The sequence below is a fragment of the Schistocerca nitens genome, chromosome 8, assembly GCF_023898315.1.
Source record: "Schistocerca nitens isolate TAMUIC-IGC-003100 chromosome 8, iqSchNite1.1, whole genome shotgun sequence".
Taxonomy (NCBI): Eukaryota; Metazoa; Arthropoda; class Insecta; order Orthoptera; family Acrididae; genus Schistocerca; species Schistocerca nitens.
The window spans coordinates 41,363,812-41,390,566 of record NC_064621.1 but is presented as its reverse complement, the minus strand read 5'-3'; the positions used below and the strand labels follow the sequence as shown (position 1 = coordinate 41,390,566).

The window sequence follows — 26,755 nt, the reverse complement described above, 5'->3', positions numbered from 1 at the left end:
ACACAAATTTTGCAATCAGCCATTAGGAAAGCAGCAAAGTTACACTTAATAAATGTTTTTACAGTGCTTCATTGATATAGAAAAATATTCAATCACAGATTAATGTGAGCTTTGAGTCTGAATTTTTAACACAAGATTATTGATATCTGGATTTATGTCACTGATACTGAGTCTTAAAGTATTTTACAGGTTGTCGTCTGCTAACCTTTATGCGTGTTGCATTTATTTGTTTTCATAAGAGAAAAAGGTTGTTCACATTTATATGTGCTTCCAAAAAGACAAAATTTCCTTCTTGCAAGTGACATCAGTTGCGGATATTTCTCTTCGATCAAAGAAGGTTTATAAAATTCGCCCAGGTTTACTTTTTCAAATTTAGATTGTAAAGACAACCAGTGGTTCCTTCGTCTTAACCCCTCCCAAACCCAGGGAATCATCATAGGCCGCACCACCCGCCCCTTCCATGATTTCTAGCTCATCGTTTATGGTCATCCCATCCAGCTCACTCCCACCCTGAGATACCTTGGCCTCACCCTCGACTGTCACCTCATCTGGACCCCTCACCTCCTGACCATCCAGCAGAAAGCCCATTCCCACCTCAGCCTCCTGAAACTCCTGTCTGGCCGGACACAAGGATTGCATCCTTCCACCATCCTCCACACCTATACATCTCTCATCCGTCCTGTCCTCTGTTGTGCCAGCATTGCCTGGATGTCTGCACTCATCCACTTTTAAAATGCTGTCCAAATCCTCAAACACCATGCGCTCTGCCTCGCCTTCTGTATCCGCCTTCCTTCCCCCACATGGCTCCTGTACGACCTCATCCCCTTTCCCCACCTCCTCCTTTTCCTCCAACATCTCTGCATCCTTTACATTGTCCGCAGGCTTGATTCCCCCCACCCCCTGGTTTACTCCTTCCTCTCCACCCCCCGCCCATTGCCATACCTCTATCGCTATGTCCCTCCCTCTCTCCACCTCCACAACCTACATCTCCTTCATCAGGGCAATTTCCAGCACCTCCCCCTTCCGGATGTTGAATTTCACCATGACAGATAACCTTCCTTACAACTGTAACCTGGCCTTGTTCCCCCAACCTCCTCAGGGCCCCACGTTTCCTCTCCCCTCCTTCTCCCAGAGCGGATTTTCCTCCTTCACCCCCCCCCTGAGTCCCTGTACCCCATCCTTGCCTATTTCCTTTCCACGTTCCTCCCCGGCCCTCTTTGGCGCTCTCCCCCCACACCCGTCTCCCCCACCAACCCTTCTACCCCTTCTTCCTCATCTCCTTGTGCCTGGGAGATCCTTTGTTTTGCTGATCGTCATCAGTGTGCTAAGTCAGTGTTGAGTTTGGTGCTGTTCTCCTGTGTGTCGAGAGCTGTGATTTTAACTGTGTGCTGGACTTGTACATAGCGTTACTGTCGGTGATTGTTACGTGCTACACCGTCTGTCGATACTTTTATGCTCCTGTTATACTTCGCCTTGTGTTCTTTTAATCGTCCCAGTGTGTGGTTTTTTGTGCTCAGTACTTTTTAAGGTTGTTGTCTCATTTTACAGTCGCCCTCTTTTTGTCTGTCCTCATCCATTATGTTCCCCCATTTTTATATTTTTGACCGTCATATTTTCTCCTTTGTAATTTTACATATCTTCTGTTGTTTCATTATAGTCTTTTGGCTGAAGAGCAGCGCATATGCTGCTGCCAGCCCACCCCGGATGGGGAATTGAAATTAAATAAAGAAAAAAGCGGCGCGGCAGCCACCTGGAGTCTCTGGTCTGCTGACGATCTGAGCCAACCTCAAGAAGTGGAGAGGTCCGCCATCGCGCGTCCACAGTGACAGTGTTGACAGCTTCAGAGGGAGAATTCCTGCCACAGACTAATTTCTTTCAGTTAAAAATACACGCAAACTAAAAACTGCAAATGTGTGTTACGTGTCATTCCCTGTCCAGTTCCTACACACACAATGTGTTATATTGCGTTATACTGATGCGAAATTTTTTATGTGTTTGGATCGATAGGTGTGTGTGTGTGTGTGTGTGTGTGTGTGTGTGTGTGTATGTGTGTGTGTGTGTGTTCGCACTCGCTCGCTTGTTTCATTTCAGCATTCTTGACTGTCATCCTTTTGCCTTGTCTCGAGCTGTGTCGTCTTGATATGTGTTGTTTTGAACTGCGTTGTTAAATATGCTGTTGGTTTGACAGCTGTAAGGAGAATTCGCCGTAAAACGACATATGATTAAAACAAATCCATGCTCTATTATTTGAATAGTGGTTATAGACTTGGAGAAAATTTGTAATGCAGCTGGAACCCCGTTTATCTGGAAGTGCCTTCGACCACTAGAGAAATTCAGGTGGCTGTCCGCAGAGTGAGAGGGAGAGACGGGGGATCTTAGATACGTGAAACATCTTATGCTAATCCTCTTAATCTCAGACATACTACGTAGGGACTTCAGAAAGTAAGTCACCAATTTTGCCCTACGCTAAGACCACTGTGCAACAAGAGCGACGCGTTTTCGGAAGAGACACTTTTGTTGCAATGGGGATAACAGGTAAATGACATTGAGCGAGTGACACAGCGCGGCAGTTGCGAACGTACTCCAAAGCTGAGGTATTTGGGGAAAGCACGACGCTCGAGCAAAACACCAGAACTGCACACAGGTTGACCGTGAAATTGTGGTATATGGACCAAACGCGATGTCGCGTTCAGCCGTAGTAAAATGGTGAAGAAGGGGGTGGTGATGATCCAGTCTTGCATCGCACAGTTTCCGTCTTTTCGGTAAGCTGGAAGGAGTGTTCTGGAACGGCGCTGTCAGCAATGAGCAGATTTCTATTGTCAACTAATCGAACGATTTGTAGAAGCACGGTTCATACCCACTTAGGACCGTGTTAATAAATAGTGTCATGCATCTGCCTCACTTTCAAGTGTAATATAGCGTTCAATAAAAGTTGTTTGGCCTGCCATGTGCAACTAACATTCTGAAGTCCCCTCGTGGTATCTGACTGCTGGTGAAACACCACTGATTTAGGAAGCCTCTAGTATTGATACCTATCGTCATGCTCCGTACAGTATCTAATAGACGTAAAAATCAACTGAATTTTGGCGGATTCGAGTATTATATTTCTTTGCACATATTCCAAAGCCAAAAAGATCATAAGGCTATCTAATTCGATGTATGCCGGGAAGGCATCAATAACTAGAAGGATCCAGTATCGAAAAGAGTCCTTATGTGACGAGATATGTGATAACGAGTTACCAAGAAAGGTTCCCTGTTGATAATGCTTTAGGCGCGGATGACATCTGTTACTTTTTTTTTAATTTGTAAAGTTGTAAATATGATAGCTTTGTTCAGGAGGTTAGAGATTTAAATCTTCGTTCAGTTAATTACACTGGCTACATGTTCAGCCTTCCTCAAGAATAACATGACAAGAACAATGGAATGGCCCCATACACCGGGCCACATCCAACTTCACTCTTCTGTAATGACTAATGACATCTTTTTCCGGAGTTGACCACGGTGACTCGTTGAGCTGGATAACATAACATTATTTTTAGAAATACCTGATAAGTTGTAACGTTCTCTGGCAGCACGCATCCAAAGTGTAAGTTAAAAGAACATTTCGATGTATAATGCTCACTGTAACAAATAATTTATATGTATTTCTGTTAATTGAATTTCAAAAGGACACTTAATTTTGTGAGTAATTTTGCTATTATAAATGATTATTCAGAGAGTGTGAAATACTATCTGTGGCGGAGGATATGAAAACCGCCACAGAAGAAACGATATGTAATGACGAAGACTGTACAAGAATTACTTAAGGTATAAATACGCAATATATTGTAATAGAATCGCTTGTCTTCTGCACGGACTGAATGCGAGAGGAACCCGTGATGTTGCATTAGGCTCTTACGTAGTCTTCATCTGTCATAAGTCGATGGTCGACGCCATTTGTATCTGAGAAGGTAAAAGGAGTGTAAAGATTTTCATTGTATCTGTTAAAATATATTTATATAGTAAAATCTATTTGTCACAATTACTGCGAAGTTCGCACCGGACATTACCCATTTTATTTAAGAAATTTCAGCATTTTATTGGATATCGCTGGCGGTGCGGAGCTGCGCCGCGAGCGAGCAGTCTGCAGCAGCTGCAGATTTAAATGTACGATCGCAATAACGACCACATCCTAAAAAGGGTTCAGGTAGAGGTGAACGAAAATAATAAAGTGTTTCTTTTCACAGCATTCCAGACGCAGAATAAAAAGACAAGATTTTATCTTGTGCATTCACAGCTGGATACAAGCTGCACCTTTGGTAAATTTTCATTCAAGAAAACGATAAATTCTGAACATATCGTAAAGTGTATTTAAAACTGGATAATTTTCGTGAGAGGTTAGCAATATAAAAAAGAAAACATTTTCATATAGTAAAGATAGTCTTATGCTTCAAAGCTAGTCGCGGCATTTCCAGTTAAACAAAAATCCACTGCAATGTAAAAATGTTTGCTAAGTTCGATGGACAATAATATTTTCATTCTTGCACAAACAGCTTTAGTACTTGAATAAAAGTAAAACTTGAATAATTATTTTGGAATATTCAAATAAATTCATTTTTATTAATCTGCAACAGAATATTTCATACGTAAACTAATAATCACAGATGAAACATTTATTGCAACCTTTCATTTCTCACGTCCATCCATGTATATGTTAAGTTCAATCTCAACGATTTCCCAATCAAATTAAACGCAAAAAGCAAAGAAAGTTTAAAACCAGACGGTCAACTCCCGAATAATTAAAACAGACAGAATCGCGTTAAAAAGTGAAGAACCAAAAGTGCAATAACCTTGAATCCATTCGATGCAGTGCCGCTAAGCTACTTCAGCTATGGTTGCATTTTATTTCATACGATAACATAGCTATTAGTTTTAGGTTAAACTGTAGTGATGGAGCCGGCCGCTGGTGGCCGAGCGGTTCTGGCGCTACAGTCTGGAACCGCGCGACCGCTACGGTCGCAGGTTCGAATCCTGCCTCGGGCATGGATGTGTGTGTTGTCCTTAGGTTAGTTAGGTTTAAGTAGTTCTAAGTTCTAGAGGACTTATGACCTCAGCAGTTGAGTCCCATAGTGCTCAGAGACATTTGAACCATTTTTTTGTAGTGATGGAAGCAACCGAGTAAAAACAATCGATTCAGTCGATTGTTGGAAAACAATCGACTCATTTGTTTAGTTTAAAGGATCGTTTGAATTATTCATTGATCCTTTCGAGTGAAGCCGGTCTATGGGAGCAACCGCATGGAAACAATCCAATCAGTCAGCTGTGCTTCCATGTATCGGCTAGATTTTTATTTATTCATTTCTTTTGCGTGAAACCAGTCTCTGGGAGCAGCTGAACGAAAACATTCGACTCAACCCGGTGGCGCTTTGTGTACTGATTGAGTTATTCATTCTGTCTTTTCAAGTGAAAAAAGTCTTTAGTTTTTCTGTCGGTTGACGCATGTATTCAGGTAAAGGTATAGAGGTGGAAAGGTGAGTGGGAAGACTTGTCTAATGTGATAGAAGGCGAAACAGGAGTCGATAGGGGACCCAACATCAGAACCGGAATTTAGAAGGGATCAGAGAGACTTAAAATCAAGTAAGGCAGAAGGGCTAGACAATATTCCACCAGAATTTCTAAAATCATTGGTAGAAGTGGCTACAAAACGACTGTTCACGTTGGTGTTTAGAATGCATGAGTCTGACGATATACCATCTGACATTTGAAAAAATATCACCCACACGATTCTAGTGACTGAAAGAGCTGGCAAGTGCGAGAATTATCGCACAATCACCGTAAGGACTTCGGCATCCGAAGATGCTGACAAGAATAATATACAGAAGAATGGAAAAGAAAACAGAGGATGTGTTAGACGACGAGCAGTTTGCTTTAGAAAAGGTGAAGGCACCAGACAGGCAGCTCTGACGTTGCAGTCGATAATGAAAGCAAGTCTAAAGGAAAATGAAGACAGGGTCGTAGGATTTGCAGACCTGGAAAAGCGTTCGACAATGTCAAATGGTACAAGATGTTCAAAATGCTGAGGAAAATAGGAGTTAGCTATAGGGAGAGATGGGTAATACAGCATGTACAAGAGCGAAGAGGGAATAATAAGAGTGGAAGAAGACCAAGAATAAAGTGCTCGGTTTAAATAGGATGTAAGACAGGATATAGTCTTTCGACCCTACTGTTCAATCTATACTTTGAATGTAAGACAGGATATAGTCTTTCACCCCTACTGTTCAATCTATACTTCGAAAAAGTAATGGAAACAAAAGAAAGGTTCAAGAGCGGAATTCAAATTCAAAGGATATCAATGTTAGGATTCCCTTACGACATTGCTATTCTGAGTGAAAGTGAAGAAGAATTGGAGAAGTTGCTCAACGGAATGAACAGTCTACTGAGTATGGAATATGGAGTGAGAATAAGTCGGACGGAAATAATGAGAAGCAGCGGATATGACAGGAGCGAGAAGCTGATCGTGAAGGAGATGAAGTTAAGAAATTTTGCTGCCTTGGCAGAAAAATAACCCATGAGAGACCGAGCAAGGAGGACATCGAAAGCAAAGGGCTTTCCTGGCCAAGAGTCTTAAATTGAGGAAGAAATTCCTGAGAATGTACGTTTGGATCACAGCATTGTATGGTAGTGAAACATGGACTGTGGGAAAACCTGAACAGAAGAAAATCGAAGCATTTGAGAGATGTAGTGTTGAATGTTGAAAAGTAAGTGGACTGATTGATAAGGTATGGAAGGAATGTTCTACATAGAATAGGAGAGGAAAGGAATATATATACCACTGACAAGACACCAGGGAATAACTTCAATGGTATTAGAGGGAGCTATAGCGGGTAAGAACTGTAGAGGAAGACAAGAAAGAGACTGGATGGAACACATCCAATAGTTAGTTTGTAGGTTGCTTGCTGCAAGTACTTACTAATCTGGTGGTACATGAGAAGAGGAATTCGTGGCGGACTGCATCAAACCAGAAGAAGACTGATGACTCAATAAAAAAACAAACAAACAAATAAATTTAGGGGTGATATGATTAACTAATTAATTAAAAAACACTTAAGCTAGCTAGCTAGCTAGACGCGCGCCCGTCCTGCACGCTCCGCGTCAGCGTCCTGCTGATGCCAGTGCCAGGATGATAGCCGGCGCGAGGAGGTGGCCAGTCGCTGCTGCCGCAGATCGCAGCAACACTGCGCTTGCGTCGGCCACCGCGCGACCTCCTCGGGCCGGCTGTCTCCCTTGCACTGGCAGGAGCTGGAGGAGGCTACGGGCGGCGGCGGAGATGTGTAAAAAAAAAAAAGTGTAGACGTGAAAAAAATTACTGAAACCCAGAGGCTAACTGAAAATGTTCATACAACTGACGTAACCAACAGATGTTTGTGTCAGTCGGGTTATCTCACATTAAGGGGCTCCGGAACGCCCTATACTTGCAATGTTAAAATAACGCTTATAATAAATTACATCTTTCCTCACAAAGTATTTGAGGTAGGAAGTTGAACTTTTTACAGATTATTTATTGGAATATGGGCTACAACTTAACACAGGGATTTTCCAAAATTTTAGTTCAGTTATGAAACATGATTTTTTTTTCAATTGTAATGAAAATTCACAACATTTTTTTGCAATTTTTTATTTATATATTAAAAAATATACAGTTTTTTGGAAAAAGGCTGTGTTAAATTATGCAGAAGGTACTGTGTAACATTTACTGAAAGTTTGAAACAAATATGTTTGGAAGATCCTTAGAAAACATGTAATTAGTATGAGAAAATAAAAATTTTGGGAATCGAGCGACAAAGATTGGATTAACTTTTTAGTGCATTCCAGGTCCATAGGATGGATTATCTTCATCCTCTGCAAACTCCTCCTCCAGCTTCCTCTTGTTCCTCCTCCTGTTTACTCTTGCTTGTATTTCTAGACTCTTTACAGCCCTGTCTGCAGCCCGAAGGCGTTCCTTGTCTAAAGCAAGCATCGCTCGTACCATGTTAGAACCTATCTTCATTCCCATATTTCTAAATACCTTGCACCTTACAATGTTGCCATCAATGAAAGTCGCAACAGGATCATACACACCAAAGTGAAGTGTTTCTATTCCAACAAATACAGTCTTGGGGATTCTCGACCATATAACACTATTTACACTTTCATTGGGGTTTTGAGATTTTCCGTGAATACAGTTTTTCAACAGTTCAGGTGCTGCTAAGTCTCTGAAAATAGGTTTTATCACCTCCATTATTGCATGAGGCAGACTATGCTTATGAGTGTACATATCACCAGTTAGCAATCCTTTGTTATATTTACACCAACTGTCTTCTTCTTTGGGACACAAGCTATGTTGGGGATTTTCATCGTCTTTATTGTTTACAGTAATTACACATACCTTTGGCTTTCCAACATTTCTCCTTTTCTTAAAAGCCTTCAGAGGATTTCTAATAACTTTACTTTTACTCATTATTATACTTCAACAAAACAGAGATTCAAGATTAATTACGAATATTTTCGAGATAACGACAGAGTAAATAAACATGAAACAATCGACAATCACACCAGCGATATATATTGAACCATCACAGGTTAGCCACAACACATACTTTATCTCACATCACTAAAATGTACCTGATGAACACGGACGTTAATAATAACACCATTTGACAGAAGTTTAACAGCGCCACAGTGGGTCACGCCCATGTAGAACACATTTCAAAAAAAATTTAAAAATAGTTGTAGTCTTCGGAATTGAATAAATTATATATCTATTAAAAGGTAATAGTCTGCAGATTCAGAAAACGCAAAAAAGTAAAAATTGAATTTTTCATGATTTTGAGCCTTTCCGGAGCCCCTTCAGTGAAAACATTCCAACATGGAGTGTACCGTTGCCACAGGGAGAGTAAGTTTGTTTCATTTGGTTGTTTTTTCATTGAGATTTTTTTAAATTTTTTTTTTTTTTTTTTACAGTCGGTATCCCATTACTAATAAACTGACCAGCAGAATATATGTTGTTGTTGTTGTTGTTGTGGTGGTCTTCAGTCCTGAGACTCGTTTGATGCAGCTCTCCATGTTACTCTATCCTGTGCAAGCTTCTTCATCTCCCAGTACCTACTGCAGCCAACATCCTTCTGAATCTGCTTAGTGTATTCATCTCTTGGTCTCCCTCTACGACTTTTACCCTCCACGCTGCCCTCCAGTACTAAATTGGTGATCCATTGATGCCTCAGAACATGTCCTACCAACCGATCCCTTCTTCCAGTCATGTTGTGCCACAAACTCCTCTTCTCCCCAATCCTGTTCAGTACCTCCTCATTAGTTATGTGATCTACCCATCTAATCTTCAGCATTCTTCTGTAGCACCACATTTCGAAAGCTTCTATTCTCTTCTTGTCTAAATTATTTATCGTCCATGTTTCACTTCCATACATAGCTACACTCTATACAAATACTTTCAAAAACGACTTCCTGACATTTAAATCTATACTCGATGTTAACAAATTTCTCTTCTTCAGAAACGCTTACCTTGCCATTGACAGTCTACATTTTATATCCTCTCTACTTCGACCATCATCAGTTATTTTGCTCCCCAAATAGCAAAATTCCTTTACTACTTTAAGTGTCTCATTTCCTAATCTAATTCCCTCAGTATCACCCGATTTGATTCGACCACATTCCATTATCCTCGTTTTGCTTTTGTTGATGTTCATCTTATTCCCTCCTTTCAAGACACTGTCCATTCCGTTCAACTGCTCTTCCAAGTCCTTTGCTGTCTCTGACAGAATTACAATGTCATCGGCGAACCTCAAAGTTTTTATTTCTTCTCTATGGATTTTAATACCTACTCCGAACTTTTCTTTTGTTTCCTTTACTGTTTGCTCAATATGCAGATTGAATAGCATCGGGGATAGGCTACAACCCTGTCTCACTCCCTTTCCAACCACTGCTTCCCTTTCATGCCCCTCGACTCTTACAGCTGCCATCTGGTTTCTGTACAAATTGTAAATAGCCTTTCGCTCCCTGTATTTTACCCCAGCCACCTTTAGAATTTCAAAGAGAGTATTCCAGTCAACACTGTCAAAAGCTTTCTCTAAGTCTACAAATGCTAGAATCGTAGGTTTGCCTTTCCTTAATCTTTCTTCTAAGATAAGTCGTAAGGTCAGTATTGCCTCACGTGTTCCAACATTTCTACGGAATCCAAACTGATCTTCCCTGAGGTCGGCTTCTACCAGTTATGCCATTCGTCTGTAAATAATTCGTGTTAGTATTTTGCAGCTGTGAGTTATTAACCTGATAGTTCGGTAACTTTCACATCTGACAACACCTGCTTTCTTTGGGATTGGAATTATTATATTCTTCTTGAAGTCTAAGGTTATTTCGCCTGTCTCATGCATCTTGCTCACCAGATGATAGAGTTTTGTCAGGACTGGCTCTCCCAAGGCCGTCAGTAGTTCTAATGGAATGTTGGCTACTCCCGGGGCCTTATTTCGACTCAGGTCTTTCAGTGCTCCTTCAAACTCTTCACGTAGTATCGTATCTCCCATTTCATCTTCATCTACATCCTCTTCCATTTCCATAATATTGTGCTCAAGTACATCGCCCTTGTATAGACCCTCTATATACTCCTTCCACCTTTCTGTTTAGAGCTGGGTTTCCATCTGAGCTCTTGATATTCATACAAGTGGTTCTCTTTTCTCCAAAGGTCTCTTTAATTTCCCTGTAGGCAGTATCTATCTTACCCCTAGTGAGATAAGCCTCTACATCCTTACATCTGTAGCCATCCCTGCTTAGCCATTTTGCACTTCCTGTCGGCATATATAATAAATGTAATTAAAACTTGCTGATTACTGACAAATTTACAAATCAGACTTACCTGAACAGTAGGAAGTCATTACTGTAACTAGAGTTACAGCTGACACCTACTTGGGATTTCGGAAGCAAGTGGTATTACGACTGGGTGCCAGGTGATGTCTGAGGACGGTACCGTGTACCGAAATTGGTAGCTAGTACGCAAAGCAAAGAAAAAGTGTGACTGAAGGCTGAAACAAATACTTTTTCTCAATATACTGATGGCTATTGCGACTGGCAGTATGTGGGAAATGCAGATATAGTATGAGTCACCACTCAAAACCACTCGTTTCCAGTCACCCAGTTGTGCCGCTCTTTACTCCACCTCAAGTGCCAGTTAAAACTGATTACAGAATTCGATAGCTTATGATGGTATGCTCGACCATGGTATCCCATTCCTTTTAAATCCCTGTGCACGGTCATTACGTTAACCGCTCTGCTGGTAACATTTCTGGAACACACAGGTGATTCTGTTCACTTATTTTTGTGCGACGTTTACAACCGCCCTTCTCAATGCAGGACGGTCTGTGTGTGCCTGGTGTAGATTTAGCCCTAGCTGTTCCTTCACATTTCCACTTCACAGTCACTTCAGTAGTTGAATTTGACAGTCATAGAAGGGTCGAAATGTCGCTGATGATTTGGTACTCCAACACCCAGTCCATATTTGAACCCACTGACCTCTCCTGACTGACCCGCACTCCCGTTACTGCTTCTCTGATAAAAAATACACGCGACACATTACACCACACCTGCTTTTATACTATGACCAATACTGCACGTCTGTTTTACTACCATATGTATGAGCTGACAAATGATTTCCGACAAAAAAGAAATGTCTTCTAAATTAAGAATCTTCTAAAACATTGACAGAAAATAGATTCGCTCAAGTGGGCATTTCCAGTCAGAAATCCGTCAGAGCAGACAGTTGATTTTATTAAAGTTCACCCTGTATATGGAATCATTAGAAATCAAAATAAATAAATAATAATAACCACGAATTTTATTTCACATTTGCTAATTTACAGTACTTATTATGAAAAAGGTATCACAGCTTAAAAGTTTTACATTGTTAAGAGCATTTTAAACCTACAAATCACAATACTGCCGTACCTTTCAATGCATGTTTTTGGCTAGGCAGTAGGAACTCATTACACACTACAAATATTTCCATCTTTTAATGTATAAGTAATAACACCTTTGCCAGGAAGTATATTCAAATCTAAAGGATAGCAGGTCAATACAAACAAATCATAGCATACTGCAATAAACAGGTACATCTCAGGACGACAATTTTACACTCACGACAGTAGCCTAGAAGTGAAACTGAAAGTGAACAAACAAATGCAAGAACTAGCAATTGAGCATACCATGTAGTACCATTTCTTACAGAGTTATAATTCAAGTAATATCTGACACATCAGTCACCTGCAATACCAGTGTACAGAATGCAAGAAATACTATTATTTTGAAACTGATGTGGAGTGAAGTCTCTTACAAGTGAAAAGACATCTTGCTGTACACTATAAGCTGCATGTAAAAATATTTAATTGCGAGACCAACATTCAAGCATATACTCCAGTGGCATTTGATACAGAGGACAAACAAATGAATGTATGCACAGTGATGTCAGTAACATAAGAACATCCTGTACATATTGCAGTTGACATGTAAAGTTACTTACATATTGTATGCATTATGTCAATGATGTGTATGTGTCAACTGTAAAATCTTTGTGATTTTAAAATTGATGTGAGCCTAGAGAACACAGCATCCTTTGCGTATTTAAAATCTAATCATAACCATGTCTATGTAATCACGATAGGGTCCACATCTGTACCTCTGAGGTACACAGCTCATCATGTGTGGAAGTTACAACTGGCTAATGCTGAAGAGCCATACTTCTTGGCAACATTGGACATTACTTTTGCAGGATGAAAATATGAAACTTACACTCAGGGCAAAGAGTCTTACATTACAGGACTCTTGCTATCTCTGAGAGAGATAATTCACGTCTAGACACGAATATTTACAAACTGTGGACCACAAAACATCTCTTGCCAATCTCTGATGGAGGGTATTTTTGCATTGAAGGGGGCATCCACTACGGTCTGCCAAAACGATCCAAACATTTACCTAAAGAAATTGATGTCTGGTGCCTTTCTTTGTCAACAGACTAGTAACTAAAAATATTAATACGATAAATTTCCATATGAATTATTACCGTAAAATGAATACTAGCTCGCAACAGCATTGATTCAGATAATGTGGAAACGTGAATTAAACATGACCAGTTCGGTAAACAGTACCACTCGCAACAGTGTAAATTAGGGCCAAGAGTTTCAAAACACAAAGTCGTTGTGTTACAGATATCACACCGACACACAGTGACCTAGAGACGAGTCCGCATCTTTTCCTCACTGTGCCTTCACTTTATCTCGTTTTGACCTGAATACGAGGGCGACTGTCCACCGCAGGACAAAGCACACGACAGTGACTGCAACTACGGCCACGAGCAGGGTGAAGCCGACGACGTCGAGCAGCAGCAGCTGCCACCAGTGGAGGTCCAGGGCGGCGCTGCGCAGGTGCGGCGCTCCCTTATGGCGGATCATGTACTCCAACCACCACACCGCCTTGTCCAGGGATGTCTCCCAGTGCTCGCGGAACAGCTTCGAGTACTGCTTCATGTTCTCGGAGTACCTACGGAAGGGAAGACCAGCAACAATTTATCTCGCATGCTCACGGTACATCTGCTGCTATATTATCACATCTCTTTATCTGTTCATTAAATGTTAACACATCTGAGTTCATCAGTGCTGTTCTGGTTTAATGTTGTTACTGCTGTGTACATAGTTCCGCATAGTCAGCGCGTACACAACTTTCCCACTAGGTTAGGTTAGTGTTGTTTAACGTCCGTCGACAACGAGGTCATTAGAGACGGAGCGCAAGCTCGGGTTAGGGAAGGATGGGGAAGGAAAATCGGCCGTGCCCTTTCAAAGGAACCATCCCGGCATTCGCCTGAAACGATTTTAGGGAAATCACGGAAAACCTAAATCAGGATGGCTGGAGACGGGATTGAACCGCCGTCCTCCCGAATGCGAGTCCAGTGTGCTAACCACTGCGCCACCTCGCTCGGTTTTCCCACTAGAGCGTACCCCGCTAAGCACAACAGCGCAGGCGCAGCGCTGGTCCGTCTCCACACTACGAGATGGCGCTGCCTTAGAGATGGACCGAATTCTGCTTCCGCCGATCCGCGTATTAATATGCAACGCAGCCAATGAGATTGTTGCTAACATAGAACCTTTTCCCCTCGCGGATCACACTCGCGCAGTGATACCTGAACGCACGAGGTATTATAATGAGTGTACAGACCTCCGATGAGTCAGTCTGCGTTTGTCTGCAACAGTCTGTACCAGTTTGCATTTGTCTGTACCAGTCAATGGCCATGTTTCAGTCTGCGCCTAATCAGATTATCATATTCCTGTACATAGCCATGAAGAGAAATGTATAGACACTTTGTCAAATATCAGAGATATGTGAGAATAAGATTAACGTACCAATAACAAACGAACTTCAGATTGTCAATTGTAAACAGCATCCAGAATCAAGTTACGTAATGTCTACACTTTTTATTATTTTAATAAAATGTGTGTGAAAATTAATCAAGTTCAGTTTAAAGTTGCTCACCGTCAATCTTCTACTCTAAGCGTGCAAGTGGCATTTCTATCGTCTGACCTAACGGCAGAAGATAAACACGCCACGATAAGACCAGGAGACATATTGCTGACACTCGCCTACTTCGTTAGAGCGTCAAATCAGATAATCTGATGGTGAGTGTACCGAAGGTCTTACAGTACGCACACCACAGTTACCATGACAGATAGGATTATAATGGCCACAAACAGCGTTAGATGCTGAGTGGTCACTGTGAAGGACTCAGAGGTCGCCACAAGGGAAGCTTCTATATTTTGTACCAAACTCATGTGCACCTGCCACCTGAGAACTGGTTACGGACTCCCTGCAATAGTGTATCATCACGTACCATTGCTCCGAGACTAGCAGCAATCGGATTAAGTAATTACCTTCCCACGCTTACGTGCTGTTAACCCAACATAAACGGCTGCATTTGGAGTCGTGGCATGATTGGGAAGCATGGACTGCTGATCAGTGCCATTGCACTGTGTTCAGTTCTGCACTAAACTGGAGGACCGTCGATGGCGCATTTGCTTGCGTCCTGGGGAGAACTTCCACTGAGCCAGTGGTTTGGTGTGACGCTATAGGGAGCCATCAGGTCACGGCTGACAGAGATCGAGGCAACTCTGACGGCACTACGGTACAACACACACATCCCGTTTCCTCGCGTGTTCCTCTCATGCGACCATGGAATGGTGCCACTTTTCAAGGGGACGATGCTCAACCTCACATGGCACATCACACTATAAATTGACTCTGTGTTCTAAAGGTATTCACGTGGTCAGCAACACCCTTAATGTTTTCCTGATCGAACATCAGTGGAACTGCCTAGGACTTTCGCCCCAGTGCCAATATGCAGGATATTGAGGATCAGCTGCAACACTTCCGGGCCATCTAATCTCAGAAAGAGATACAGTGGCTTTATCACGTCCTTCCCTACCAGATCTGGGCAGGCATCCAGGATAGAAATGTGCAACGTCATACCGATAAGCGGACCCACAGTAAAGTTCTTTGTTAATGTCGCCGGCCGTGGTGGCCGAGCGGTTCTAGGCGCTACAGTTTGGAATCGCGCGACCGCTATGGTCGCAGGTTCGAATCCTGCCTCGGGCAGGATTCGATCAACTTAAACCTATGGACATCACACACATCCATGTGTGATGTCCATAGGTTTAAGTTGTTCTAAGTTCTACGGGACTGATGGCCTCAGAAGTTGAGACCCATAGTGCTCAGAGCCATTTGAACCATTTTTTTTTTTTTTTGTTAATGTCATTCGAGTTTTTAATCACTGAAAAAACATCACATATCCTCTCAACCATTGAAGTGATTACTTCTTTCGTCAGGCAGTGTATTTACTAGGATGTATTATTGCTCCTTCTTGTGAAACTAACTGGCCATATGTGTTATTTATATTTAAATTTCATGTGGCACTTGGAGGACTGGGACCAGGGATTCTTAGAGCCTCAGCGACCAGTAATGTTCGTTTTTAAATCCTGAGATAAGCCAACAGTTGTCAGTGCATGGGTTCAGTATGAAATGCCACACGATGTTTTGGTGGACGAAACAGCAGTTCATATGAAATCTGTATAGTTCATTTGGAACAGAGAGTTATTGCTCCAGCTGCAGTTTAAAAACAAACAAAATCTTTCATCCTGTGCGAATTTTTCCTCTGTATTGTTTCTCACTTGATAATACCGAAACGCTACCACGTCCAATACATCCACTTAATTAAAGTAATTCATTTATGTCATTTTTATCTCATCTATACAGCAATCTATTGCTTATTCGTACCTCGATAAATTGAATTTCTCGATAAACGGAGTTACTCTTGTCCCTTCGAAAAAAGTCAATAAATCTTAAATCCTAAGTGTTTTGACACACTCCCACACTCCATAAATCGAAATGATCATCATGAGAGACCGAGCACAAACACTAAAAGTCGCAGCTGGCGCCAACCTAACATTCAGTAATTTGAATATTTCGGTACATCTTTCAACTTTCAACTATTTGTGACACTTCTTTGTTTAGTCTATAATGAATAACCGAAAAGCGATATGGTATAAATATTTGGCCTCCTCGTGTACCGCCATTGGGTATTATTACATAATAGCACGACATTTCTTGACATAACTGGCCGTGACAGACAGTCAGCCTATTACGCGGTAATGTTAGTGAAACTGTGTGAATAATTCTGACGTATTACTCCACCAGACGTTGACACACAGTCAGCACGGATTCAAAAAAATATTCATTCTTAAGAAACACAACTATCTCTTTATTCTCACGAAGCAATGAGTGGTATCGACAGCAAATTGATTCCACATCTCTGAATTTCCAGAAGGATTTTGACACCGTTCCTCACGAGAGACTTCTAATCAAACTGTGTGTCTATGGAATACTGCTTCAGTTTTGCCACAGGATCCATGATTTCCTCTCAGAAACGTCACAGTACGTAATAATCGATTGATAGTCATAAAATAAAACAGAAATGGTATCCGGCATTCCCCAAGGAAGTGTTATAGGCCACCTACTGTTCCTAATTACATAAGCGATATAGGTGATGATCTGAACACTCAACTGGGACTGTTTGCAGATGATTCTGTCATTTATCGCTTAGTAAAGTCATCAGAAGATCAAAACCAATTGTAAACGTACTTAGGCATGATGTGTAAATGGTTTGAAAAGTGATAATTGTCTCTCAATAAGCGTGACGTCATCTACATTAGTACAAAAAGAAATCCGTTAAATTTAGATTACACGATAAATCACACAAATTTAAAGGATGTCAGTTTGACTAAATGCCTAGCAGTTACAGTTATGAATAACTTAAGTTGGAGATTACATAGCTACTGTTGTTGGGAGGGCAATCCAAAGACTACGTTTTACTGGCAGAGCACTAAGATGATGCAAACAAGTGTACTCCACCATGCTTGTGGGTCCTTTGCTAGAGTGTTGCTATGCTGTATGGCAACTTTACCAGATATGGTCGATGGAGGGCGTCGAAAAAGTTCAAGAAGGGTAACTCGTTCTGTAGCATCGCAGAATGGGGAGGAAGTGTCACGGATATGATAAGAGAGTTTGGATGGCAGTCATTAAAACGAAAGTGTGTTCGTTGCGGCGAGATCTTTTCACGAAGTTTCAGACACCAGCTTTCTCCTCTGAAAGTGAAAATATTTTACTGTCGAGAACCATCGAAGGAAGAAATGACCATCTTAATAAAATAAGAGAAATCAGAGGTCATTCAGAAAGATTTAAGGGTTCATTTTTTTCCAAGCACTGTTGGAGAAAGAGTCCGAAGCCGCTTCGAATAACCCTCTGCCAGACACTTGAGTGAGAATTGCAGAGCAGTCATGTAGATATAGATAATCTCCGTCGCATCTTCTGTGGGAAATTAGATGCACATAATTGGAGTCACATTCACGTATAAAGCCAGCACGCTGTTTACTCAGGTACAGTTGTAAGTAGGGTGTTTAGGTTTTTATGTTGGTAACGCCACATAGCGCTCTGTATGAAAATCACTGACTGTGCTGTGTGTAGTCTGAGGGTGGTCGGCATTGTTGCAATATTTGCTATTGTAGTGTTGGGCAGTTGGATGTGAACAGCGCGTAGCGTTGCGCAGTTGGAGGTGAGCCGCCAGCAGTGGCGGATGTGGGGAGAGAGATGGCAGAATTTTGAGAGCGGACGATCTGGACGTGTTTCCATCAGAAAGAGTAAATTTGTAATACTGGATATCATGAACTGATATATATATATTATGACTTTTGAAAATTATTAAGGTAAGTACATTGTTTGTTCTCTATCAAAATCTTTCATTTGCTGACTATGCCTATCAGTAGTTAGTGCCTTCACTAGACTGAATCTTTTATTTAGCTGGCAGCACTGGCGCTCGCTGTATTGCAGTAGTTCGAGTGACGAAAATTTTTGTGAGGTAAGTGATTCATGAAAGGTATAGGTTATTGTTAGTCAGGGCCATTCTTTTGTAGGGATTTTTGAAAGTCTGATTGAGTTGCGCTAAAAATATTGTGTGTCAGTTTAGTGTTGATCAGAATATAAATAAAGAGAGTAATGTCTGAGTATGTTCAGTTTTGCTCAGCTGTTTGAAAATCAAGTAACGTAGAGGTTTATCAGCACAGTAATTCATTAATTTTTCTAAGGGGGCGTTTCACAGTGACCGTTTTCGAACATAGGCAGGGTGATTCCGTGATGATGTTGCAAACTTTCGGCGTTGATGGAGAAGAGTAAATGTAATGAGGTAAGGGATGCTGGTCTGGAAATAACCGAGTGGAAAGTTACAAGCGAAATCTTTTCAGTTAAAACGCACTTTGTGTATATATAAAAGCATCATTTCGTATTTCGAGAAAAGATTTTGTGCCTTCTCTGAGCACTATGGGACTTAACATCTGAGATCATCAGGCCCCTAGAACTTAGAACTGCTTAAACCTAACTAACCTACGGACATCACACACATCCATGCCCGAGGCAGGATTCGAACCTGCGACCGTAGCGGTCGCGTGGTTCCAGACTGAAGCGCCTAGAACCGCTCAGCCACTGCGGCTGGCGATGACTGGCATCATCTACGTACCAAACACTAGAGGAAACTACTTTCAAAGACGATCTACAGTGGTGTTCAACCCCAGTGGAAATAAAATTTACATTACCTCAGCTGTTTAGCTTCATAGCCCTAATAAACTGAAGCAATCAGCAATATTACCATATGTACTGCGTTCGGTACGTTGGAGTGATGGTTCTCGTACACGTCTGCCATGACAGAAGAACTCCAGCCACAAAGTGTAAAAAAAAACTCATTGAAACACTAGGATAGCAGAAGACGGTCCTTTGACTAGTATAATCTAATACTGTCTTCTCCTCTCTGTGGTCTACAGACGAATAACGCGAATTGCCAGCCACAAGGATCGAGTTCAGGTGACGTCTCAACGTGAGTATAGGCAGAAGAAGTGCTTTCAATCAGCTGCATACTCAATGACGACTCCCCACCCAGAGGCGAAGTCCAGAATCGTATAAGTTCGCAACAGTACAGCGTCTAACCGTTCTAACTATAAAATCTCCTGAGAGGAAAGACGGCAAGTCCATCTCTACCAACAAAAGCTGATACTGAGCGACCGTCAAACACGGAAGACCTCTTTCTCTCCACTGCTGGCTTCCCAGCAAAGCTCTGCTCCACTCCCTCATAACTGCAAAGGACGAATCATATTCTCAAAACCACGGAATATTCTCCCTCTCAACAGAGTTTCCCAAACGCCGACCAACCATATTTCAGTCTCTCGGCGTCCAGCACGGAAAGTTTGCAAGGAAATATCTATCCTGGTTAATTAGGAATACAGACAATGGTATGCTTCTCAGAGTAAAAATCCTCCGAAATAACCCAGCCTGCGTGATTTCCGAGGTAACGCTTTCTCGTTCCCCTCTGCTGCGTCCAAGATTTTCAGAGTTTCCGAAGTATTATCTGGTTATCCTACTGGCCCCGCTACAGAACCGGCTGGCTGCCACTGTATTGTGCTTCAGCATTCAGGTGCCCCGACTGTCCGTCTTGGCTACTTCCTGTGTTAAGCAGGACCAACACACCTTTGCGGGCTTTTCCACCAACGGCTTGAGTTACGCCTGCCATTTCATTTCCACAGGCGTCCCAACCATACTAGTATAGGCAAGCACTCATTAAGCCATTTTGATAACAAAGACACTCCGTCACCTTTCATGCAATAAGCGTTAACAACTACTTACAAGGTGTATGTGACAATGTCAGTGTTCTTTAAATATTCATATGTGCTACGTACAACCTATGAAATGGTACCTAATTCCGGTTGTAAATCACGGCAAAGTATGTAAGGTGCAAAATCATAGCCACCTTACAATGGTGAGGGGACGCATAATGTGCAGGGGCATGCTGACCACCCAATCTTTGAACACGATATACTCAATGGTTAGCGTTATTACAACACTGTACTCATTCCCCATGTGCGGATTGTCAGCAGTTTTCCGGCCCAGACTTCATTTTTACGGATGGAAATGCGCAGCCGCAGGTGGAAGAGCACTGTCCATCCCCCCCCCCCCCCCCCACACACACACACACACACGCTTCCGATTTATTATCCAGTCGACCACATGTGAGATTCGTGAGACGTATTGCAACACGGGTACATGCGCCAATGACAATTCAGAAATTGTCAACCGCTCTGGTGAGGAAATGGAACGCCCTGCCACAAGAACTGCTCCTGGCCAGCATGGGAGCTCGCTCCAGGACATGCACCGCCGTCCGTGGCGATCGCACAGCCACTTAACAAGCATGTTCCGATTTTTGTTATGTCCAGGGGGCTGTCTTAGATTGCGGTAATTTCAGTGTGGTTATTGTTCATGAATAAAGATGTTGTTTCTGTTGGTCTCATTGCGTATTTCTTCTGTATCACACTGCAGTAGTTCTTTACATGTACTGTCCAAGCTATGTTACTTGACAGTGACGCATCATGCGAAAGTTACTTTCATCCGTAGGTTTTGCACACCGACGTAGATAACTTCAACACTTGCAAGAAGTCTGGGGTTACTGTTAATATTATCCTGTAGGCAACTAATAAAAATCAGGTACAGCAAGACTTACACTACACACATGAAGTTACTTCTACATTTGTCCATGACTCTCCATCTAAGATAACCTGATGCATCCCCCCTAGCATGAAATCCCTTATCCAGTCACAAATTTTCTTTGATACGGGGTATTATCGTCATTTCGTTGACGAGCACTAATACGGTAAGAGCTAAATACTGGGTGATCAAATAGTCAGTATAAATTTGAAAACTGAATAAATCACGGAATAATGTAGATAGAGAGGTACAAATTGACACACATGCTTGGAATGACTTGGGGTTCTATTAGAACCAACAAAATACAAAAGTTCACAAAATGTCCGACAGATGGCGCTTCATCTGATCAGAATAGCAATAATTAGCATAACAAAGTAAGACAAAGCAAAGATGATATTCTTTACAGGAAATGCTCAATATGTCCACCATCATTCCTCAACAGTAGTAGTCGAGGAATAATATTGTGAACAGCACTGTAATGCATATCTGGAGTTATGGTGAGGCATTGGCGTCGGATGTTGTCTTTCGGCATCCCTAGAGATGTCGGTCGATCACGATACACTTGCGACTTCAGGTAACCCCAAAGCCAATAATCGCACGGACTGAGGTCTGGGGACCTGGAAGGCCAAGCATGACGAAAGTGGCGGCTGAGCACACGATCATCACCAAACGACGCGCGCAAGATATCTATCTCGCGTCTAGCAATACTTCTTTTTTTTGTTCTAATAAAACCCCATGTCATTTCAAGCATGTGTGTCAATTTTTACCTCTCTATCTACGTTATTCCGTGGTTTATTAAGTTTTCAAATTTATACTTATTTTTTGATCACCCGGTGTTTAAAAATAAAAATTAATAAAAAAAAACTGAAAAACCGGTTGCGTTCTGGCTGTTACTTTCTGGTTCGCTTTGTAAAGAAATAGAAATGTTATTGAAATTACAGTAGTATGATTTTGCTTTTTGTTTGTACATGATGCTCTTATTGCGGCTTTTAGCTGATTACATTTACTGTCAAGCTTTTAGCACTTCAGACTGTCAAGTAACGCAACATTTTCTGAAGACACTTGAAACTGAGACTATCGGGAGTCGACGGTACTGCAGTTTACACGATGCTCAGTCTACATGGCTCGGCAGTGTAAGAACATCTCAGAGAAAATGTCATAAAGTGGAGAAAGAATGGGAAGTATGGGCCAGGCTATCGAGAATTGAGTACGTATTATAGCGTCCCCAGTGAAATAATAAGAAAAGACTTAAAAAACAGTATTTGTAAAGAATAATATACATTTTTCTCATGTATCCGTATTATAACAATTTCTCTTTGTAAGTTTCGAGGGCAAAGAAATATAACAAAATGATCTAAAGAGACGACAACATACGCTCTTTTGTTAATTTTTTAGTCGTCTTCACTTCTTCTCTTGTCTTGGTTGCGTGTAGACGGACATCTTGCGAGCGCTGGCAAATGTAAGCATATTTGTACTAATTAAGCAGATAATATATTGATTTAATACTATTTTTCACTTGTAATTTGTAAGAGGTGATCCCGATTTCATGTCCGCCTTCCTTGAATTAACCTGCATTCGGGTAATTTACAGTGCAACAATAGCAGCGGTCGATGAAGCCAACGACGCTATTACGTGCCGATATTAACATATAAAATTAGCGGAAGCGAAAAACTCGCCCGCTATTAACATAATATACATTTTTCCCCACAGTCGCCCGACGTTGCAGAAAATACGTAGCTTTAAGATTCTCATTTTCAGTACCACAGCCGAGAGCCAGAGCCAGGACTCCGACTACAATGCAATGGTTAACGGAGGTAAGAAGAAATACTCTCGCGCGTGTGTGGGCCGCAATTGTAATTAATAACTGAAGATTTTTTCCAGAATGAGATTTTCACTCTGCAGCGGAGTGTGAGCTGATATTAAAGAAACTTCGTGGCAGATTAAAACTGTGTGCCGGGCCGACACTCGAACTCGGGACCTTTGCCTTTCGCGGGCAAGTGCTATACAATTTCTTTTTTTTTTTTTTAATTTCATTTTGTTCGCTTTGGCTCGTTGCATCTGTTCGGGGCGGACGTCGTAAGACATCCGTTTAAGTTCGTTGTTGATCGATTAAGTCAGTTTTTTTTTTATTACAGAGGGCAGCTAACTCTCTGGCCGAACACGCTGAGCTACCGTGCCGGCCAAACTGAGCTACCCAAGCACGACTCACGCCCCGTCCTCACGGCTTTACTTCTGCCAGTACCTCGTCTCCTACCTTCCAAGGCAAAGGTCCCGAGTTCGAGTCTCGGTCCGGCACAAAGTTTTAATCTGCCAGGAAGTTTCTTTAATATCAGCGCACACTCCGCTGCAGAGTGAAAACCTCATTCTGGAAACATCGCCAAGGCTGTGGCTAAGCCATGTCTCCGCAATATCCTTTCTTTCAGGAGTGCTAGTTCTGCAAGGTCCGCAGGAGAGCTTCTGTTAAGTTTGGAAGGTAGGAGACGAGGTACTGGCATAAGTAAAGCTGTGAGGACGGGGCGTGAGTCGTGCTTGGTTGGCTCAGTTGGTAGAGAACTTGTCCGCGAAAGGCAAAGGTCCCGAGTTCGAGTCTCGGTCCGGCACACAGTTTTAATCTGCCAGGAAGTTTCATAAAGATTTTTTGCTTTGAAGTGAACTGACTAGTCGAGGAAATTAATATGAGAAGTTTATTCCATTGTTCAACTTATATGCTCATGGTTTAAGACTTAGTGAGTCTAAACGTTCATTAACGTAAACAATAATTTCCACTCAAATTTAATATTCTTAATAAAAAAAGAAGTTCACAAAAACATTTAATTGTAAATCAAAACTGAAGGAAATATCATTTTGATTAAGGCCCACCACGTAAGTCGGCAACAATCAAGATTACCAACAAATAATACACTCCTGGAAATGGAAAAAAGAACACATTGACACCGGTGTGTCAGACCCACCATACTTGCTCCGGACACTGCGAGAGGGCTGTACAAGCAATGATCACACGCACGGCACAGCGGACACACCAGGAACCACGGTGTTGGCCGTCAAATGGCGCTAGCTGCGCAGCATTTGTGCACCGCCGCCGTCAGTGTCAGCCAGTTTGCCGTGGCACACGGAGCTCCATCGCAGTCTTTAACACTGGTAGCATGCCGCGACAGCGTGGACGTGAACCGTATGTGCAGTTGACGGACTTTGAGCGAGGGCGTATAGTGGGCATGCGGGAGGCCGGGTGGACGTACCGCCGAATTGCTCAACACGTGGGGCGTGAGGTCTCCACAGTACATCGATGTTGTCGCCAGTGGTCGGCGGAAGGTGCACGTGCCCGTCGACCTGGGACCGGACCGCAGCGACGCGCGGATGCACGCCAAGACCGTAGGATCCTACGCAGTGCCGTAGGGGACCGCACCGCCACTTCCCAGCAAATTAGGGACACTGTTGCTCCTGGGGTATCGGCGAGGACCATTCGCAACCGTCTCCATGAAGCTGGGCTACGGTCCCGCACACCGTTAGGCCGTCTTCCGCTCACGCCCCAACATCGTGCAGCCCGCCTCCAGTGGTGTCGCGACAGGCGTGAATGGAGGGACGAATGGAGACGTGTCGTCTTCAGCGATGAGAGTCGCTTCTGCCTTGGTGCCAATGATGGTCGTATGCGTGTTTGGCGCCGTGCAGGTGAGCGCCACAATCAGGACTGCATACGACCGAGGCACACAGGGCCAACACCCGGCATCATGGTGTGGGGAGCGATCTCCTACACTGGCCGTACACCACTGGTGATCGTCGAGGGGACACTGAATAGTGCACGGTACATCCAAACCGTCATCGAACCCATCGTTCTACCATTCCTAGACCGGCAAGGGAACTTGCTGTTCCAACAGGACAATGCACGTCCGCATGTATCCCGTGCCACCCAACGTGCTCTAGAAGGTGTAAGTCAACTACCCTGGCCAGCAAGATCTCCGGATCTGTCCCCCATTGAGCATGTTTGGGACTGGATGAAGCGTCGTCTCACGCGGTCTGCACGTCCAGCACGAACGCTGGTCCAACTGAGGCGCCAGGTGGAAATGGCATGGCAAGCCGTTGCACAGGACTACATCCAGCATCTCTACGATCGTCTCCATGGGAGAATAGCAGCCTGCATTGCTGCGAAAAGTGGATATACACTGTACTAGTGCCGACATTGTGCATGGTCTGTTGCCTGTGTCTATGTGCCTGTGGTTCTGTCAGTGTGATCATGTGATGTATCTGACCCCAGGAATGTGTCAATAAAGTTTCCCCTTCCTGGGACAATGAATTCACGGTGTTCTTATTTCAATTTCCAGGAGTGTATATTAGATTACGACGGCCGACGGACGCGAGAGTACGCAGATAGTGTGAGGTCGATACGAGGGTAAGAGAGAGGACGGGGGGCTCACGTGCGGTCCTCGAGCACGGTGCGCACGGCGCGCAGCACGGCCTCCTTGGTGATGTGTCGGTGGCGCAGGCGCACGCCGATGCCGGCGGACACGATCTTGCCGCAGTTGTGCTCCTGGTCCGAGAAGAAGGGGATGCCGACCAGCGGGATGGCTCGCAGCGCCGCCTCGTTCAGGCTCTGCAGCCCGCCCTGCATGACGAACAGCTTCACGTTGCGGTGCGCTGAAACAGTAATGCACGCCAACTTAGGGCACCTGTCGTGATTTGGTGGCACAGAGCGAGCCACTCCCCACTCGGCATGCGGCGCCAGAGGTTTGCTCGCTGCAGCAAGATAGAAGACAGAACATCGAAGAAGCTGCTGACAAAGGCAACGGTGTCGACAAGCGAGCGACCGTGGGGGAATCTTTCTGGGAGTAGCAGAACAGCTGGGTAAGAGCGTTTCTGCAGAAACGTATTTTATGTTAAAAAACACGCACACAAGACATCACTAAACAGTACTACAAAGAATTTACCCCACTTCTACGGTTACAGCGACGACTGATGCTGGATAGGAATGTGTACAGGAATGCCCTTTATTTAAAGCAAACAGTAACTATCCATCATCCACGCCATAAGTGCCCATGGCCTCTGCACTCTCTGTTGGCACCGTGTAAACAGGATCACGCTCCACCCACTACAGTTCTAGTTACAAACATCCACTGTACAATAAACTTTTTTTATCCTGTCTGTAGTAAAAACGTTCTCGGACATTGGCATTCACAGTTACACAAAGAGTTGTTTCATCGTGACAACCTGGCTATAACTAACAACCACGTAAGGATAGGGCTGTGTCGTTCTCTAAGAAACCTATCCGAGGAGGATGCGATTCGCACAGCAGTACACTAGACAAGGAAAGGCAGTATTAATAGTCCAGTACATATTCTACGTGTTAGCTGTACCAAATGGCTTTGGCACACACACTTTGCTGGCAAAGGTATGAGTATGCCCTTTTAGAGGTTTCAAAGTCACTCAAGATTTCTTGCTGAAACAGTGCATATGTGTTACAAGAAATGTTTACTATTACGGAGTGCTTCTGTGGTAGGACGTATCGCCCCATACCGAAACACCCGTTCTAGTATGTGGTGTAGCTTCTATGGGCGGCAATGCAATCGCTGACTCTGGCGTCTAGTCAATCGAACACATGGCGAATACTGTCTTGGGATATGGAATG

General features: G+C 43.0%; 1 protein-coding gene across 1 annotated transcript in view; it reads right to left on the bottom strand.

Moving 5' to 3' along the window:
* Positions 1-11,839: 11,839 nt before the first annotated feature.
* Positions 11,840-26,755, bottom strand: part of LOC126199059 (UDP-glucosyltransferase 2-like) — a 201,678-nt gene continuing 186,762 nt past the window's right edge. Inside the window, exons 6-7 of the mRNA XM_049935771.1 lie at positions 25,548-25,767; positions 11,840-13,554 (exon numbers count right to left, since the gene is read on the bottom strand). Coding sequence (XP_049791728.1) covers positions 13,272-13,554; positions 25,548-25,767 — 503 coding nt within the window. The 3' untranslated portion in view covers positions 11,840-13,271. The remainder of the gene's footprint in view (positions 13,555-25,547; positions 25,768-26,755) is intronic.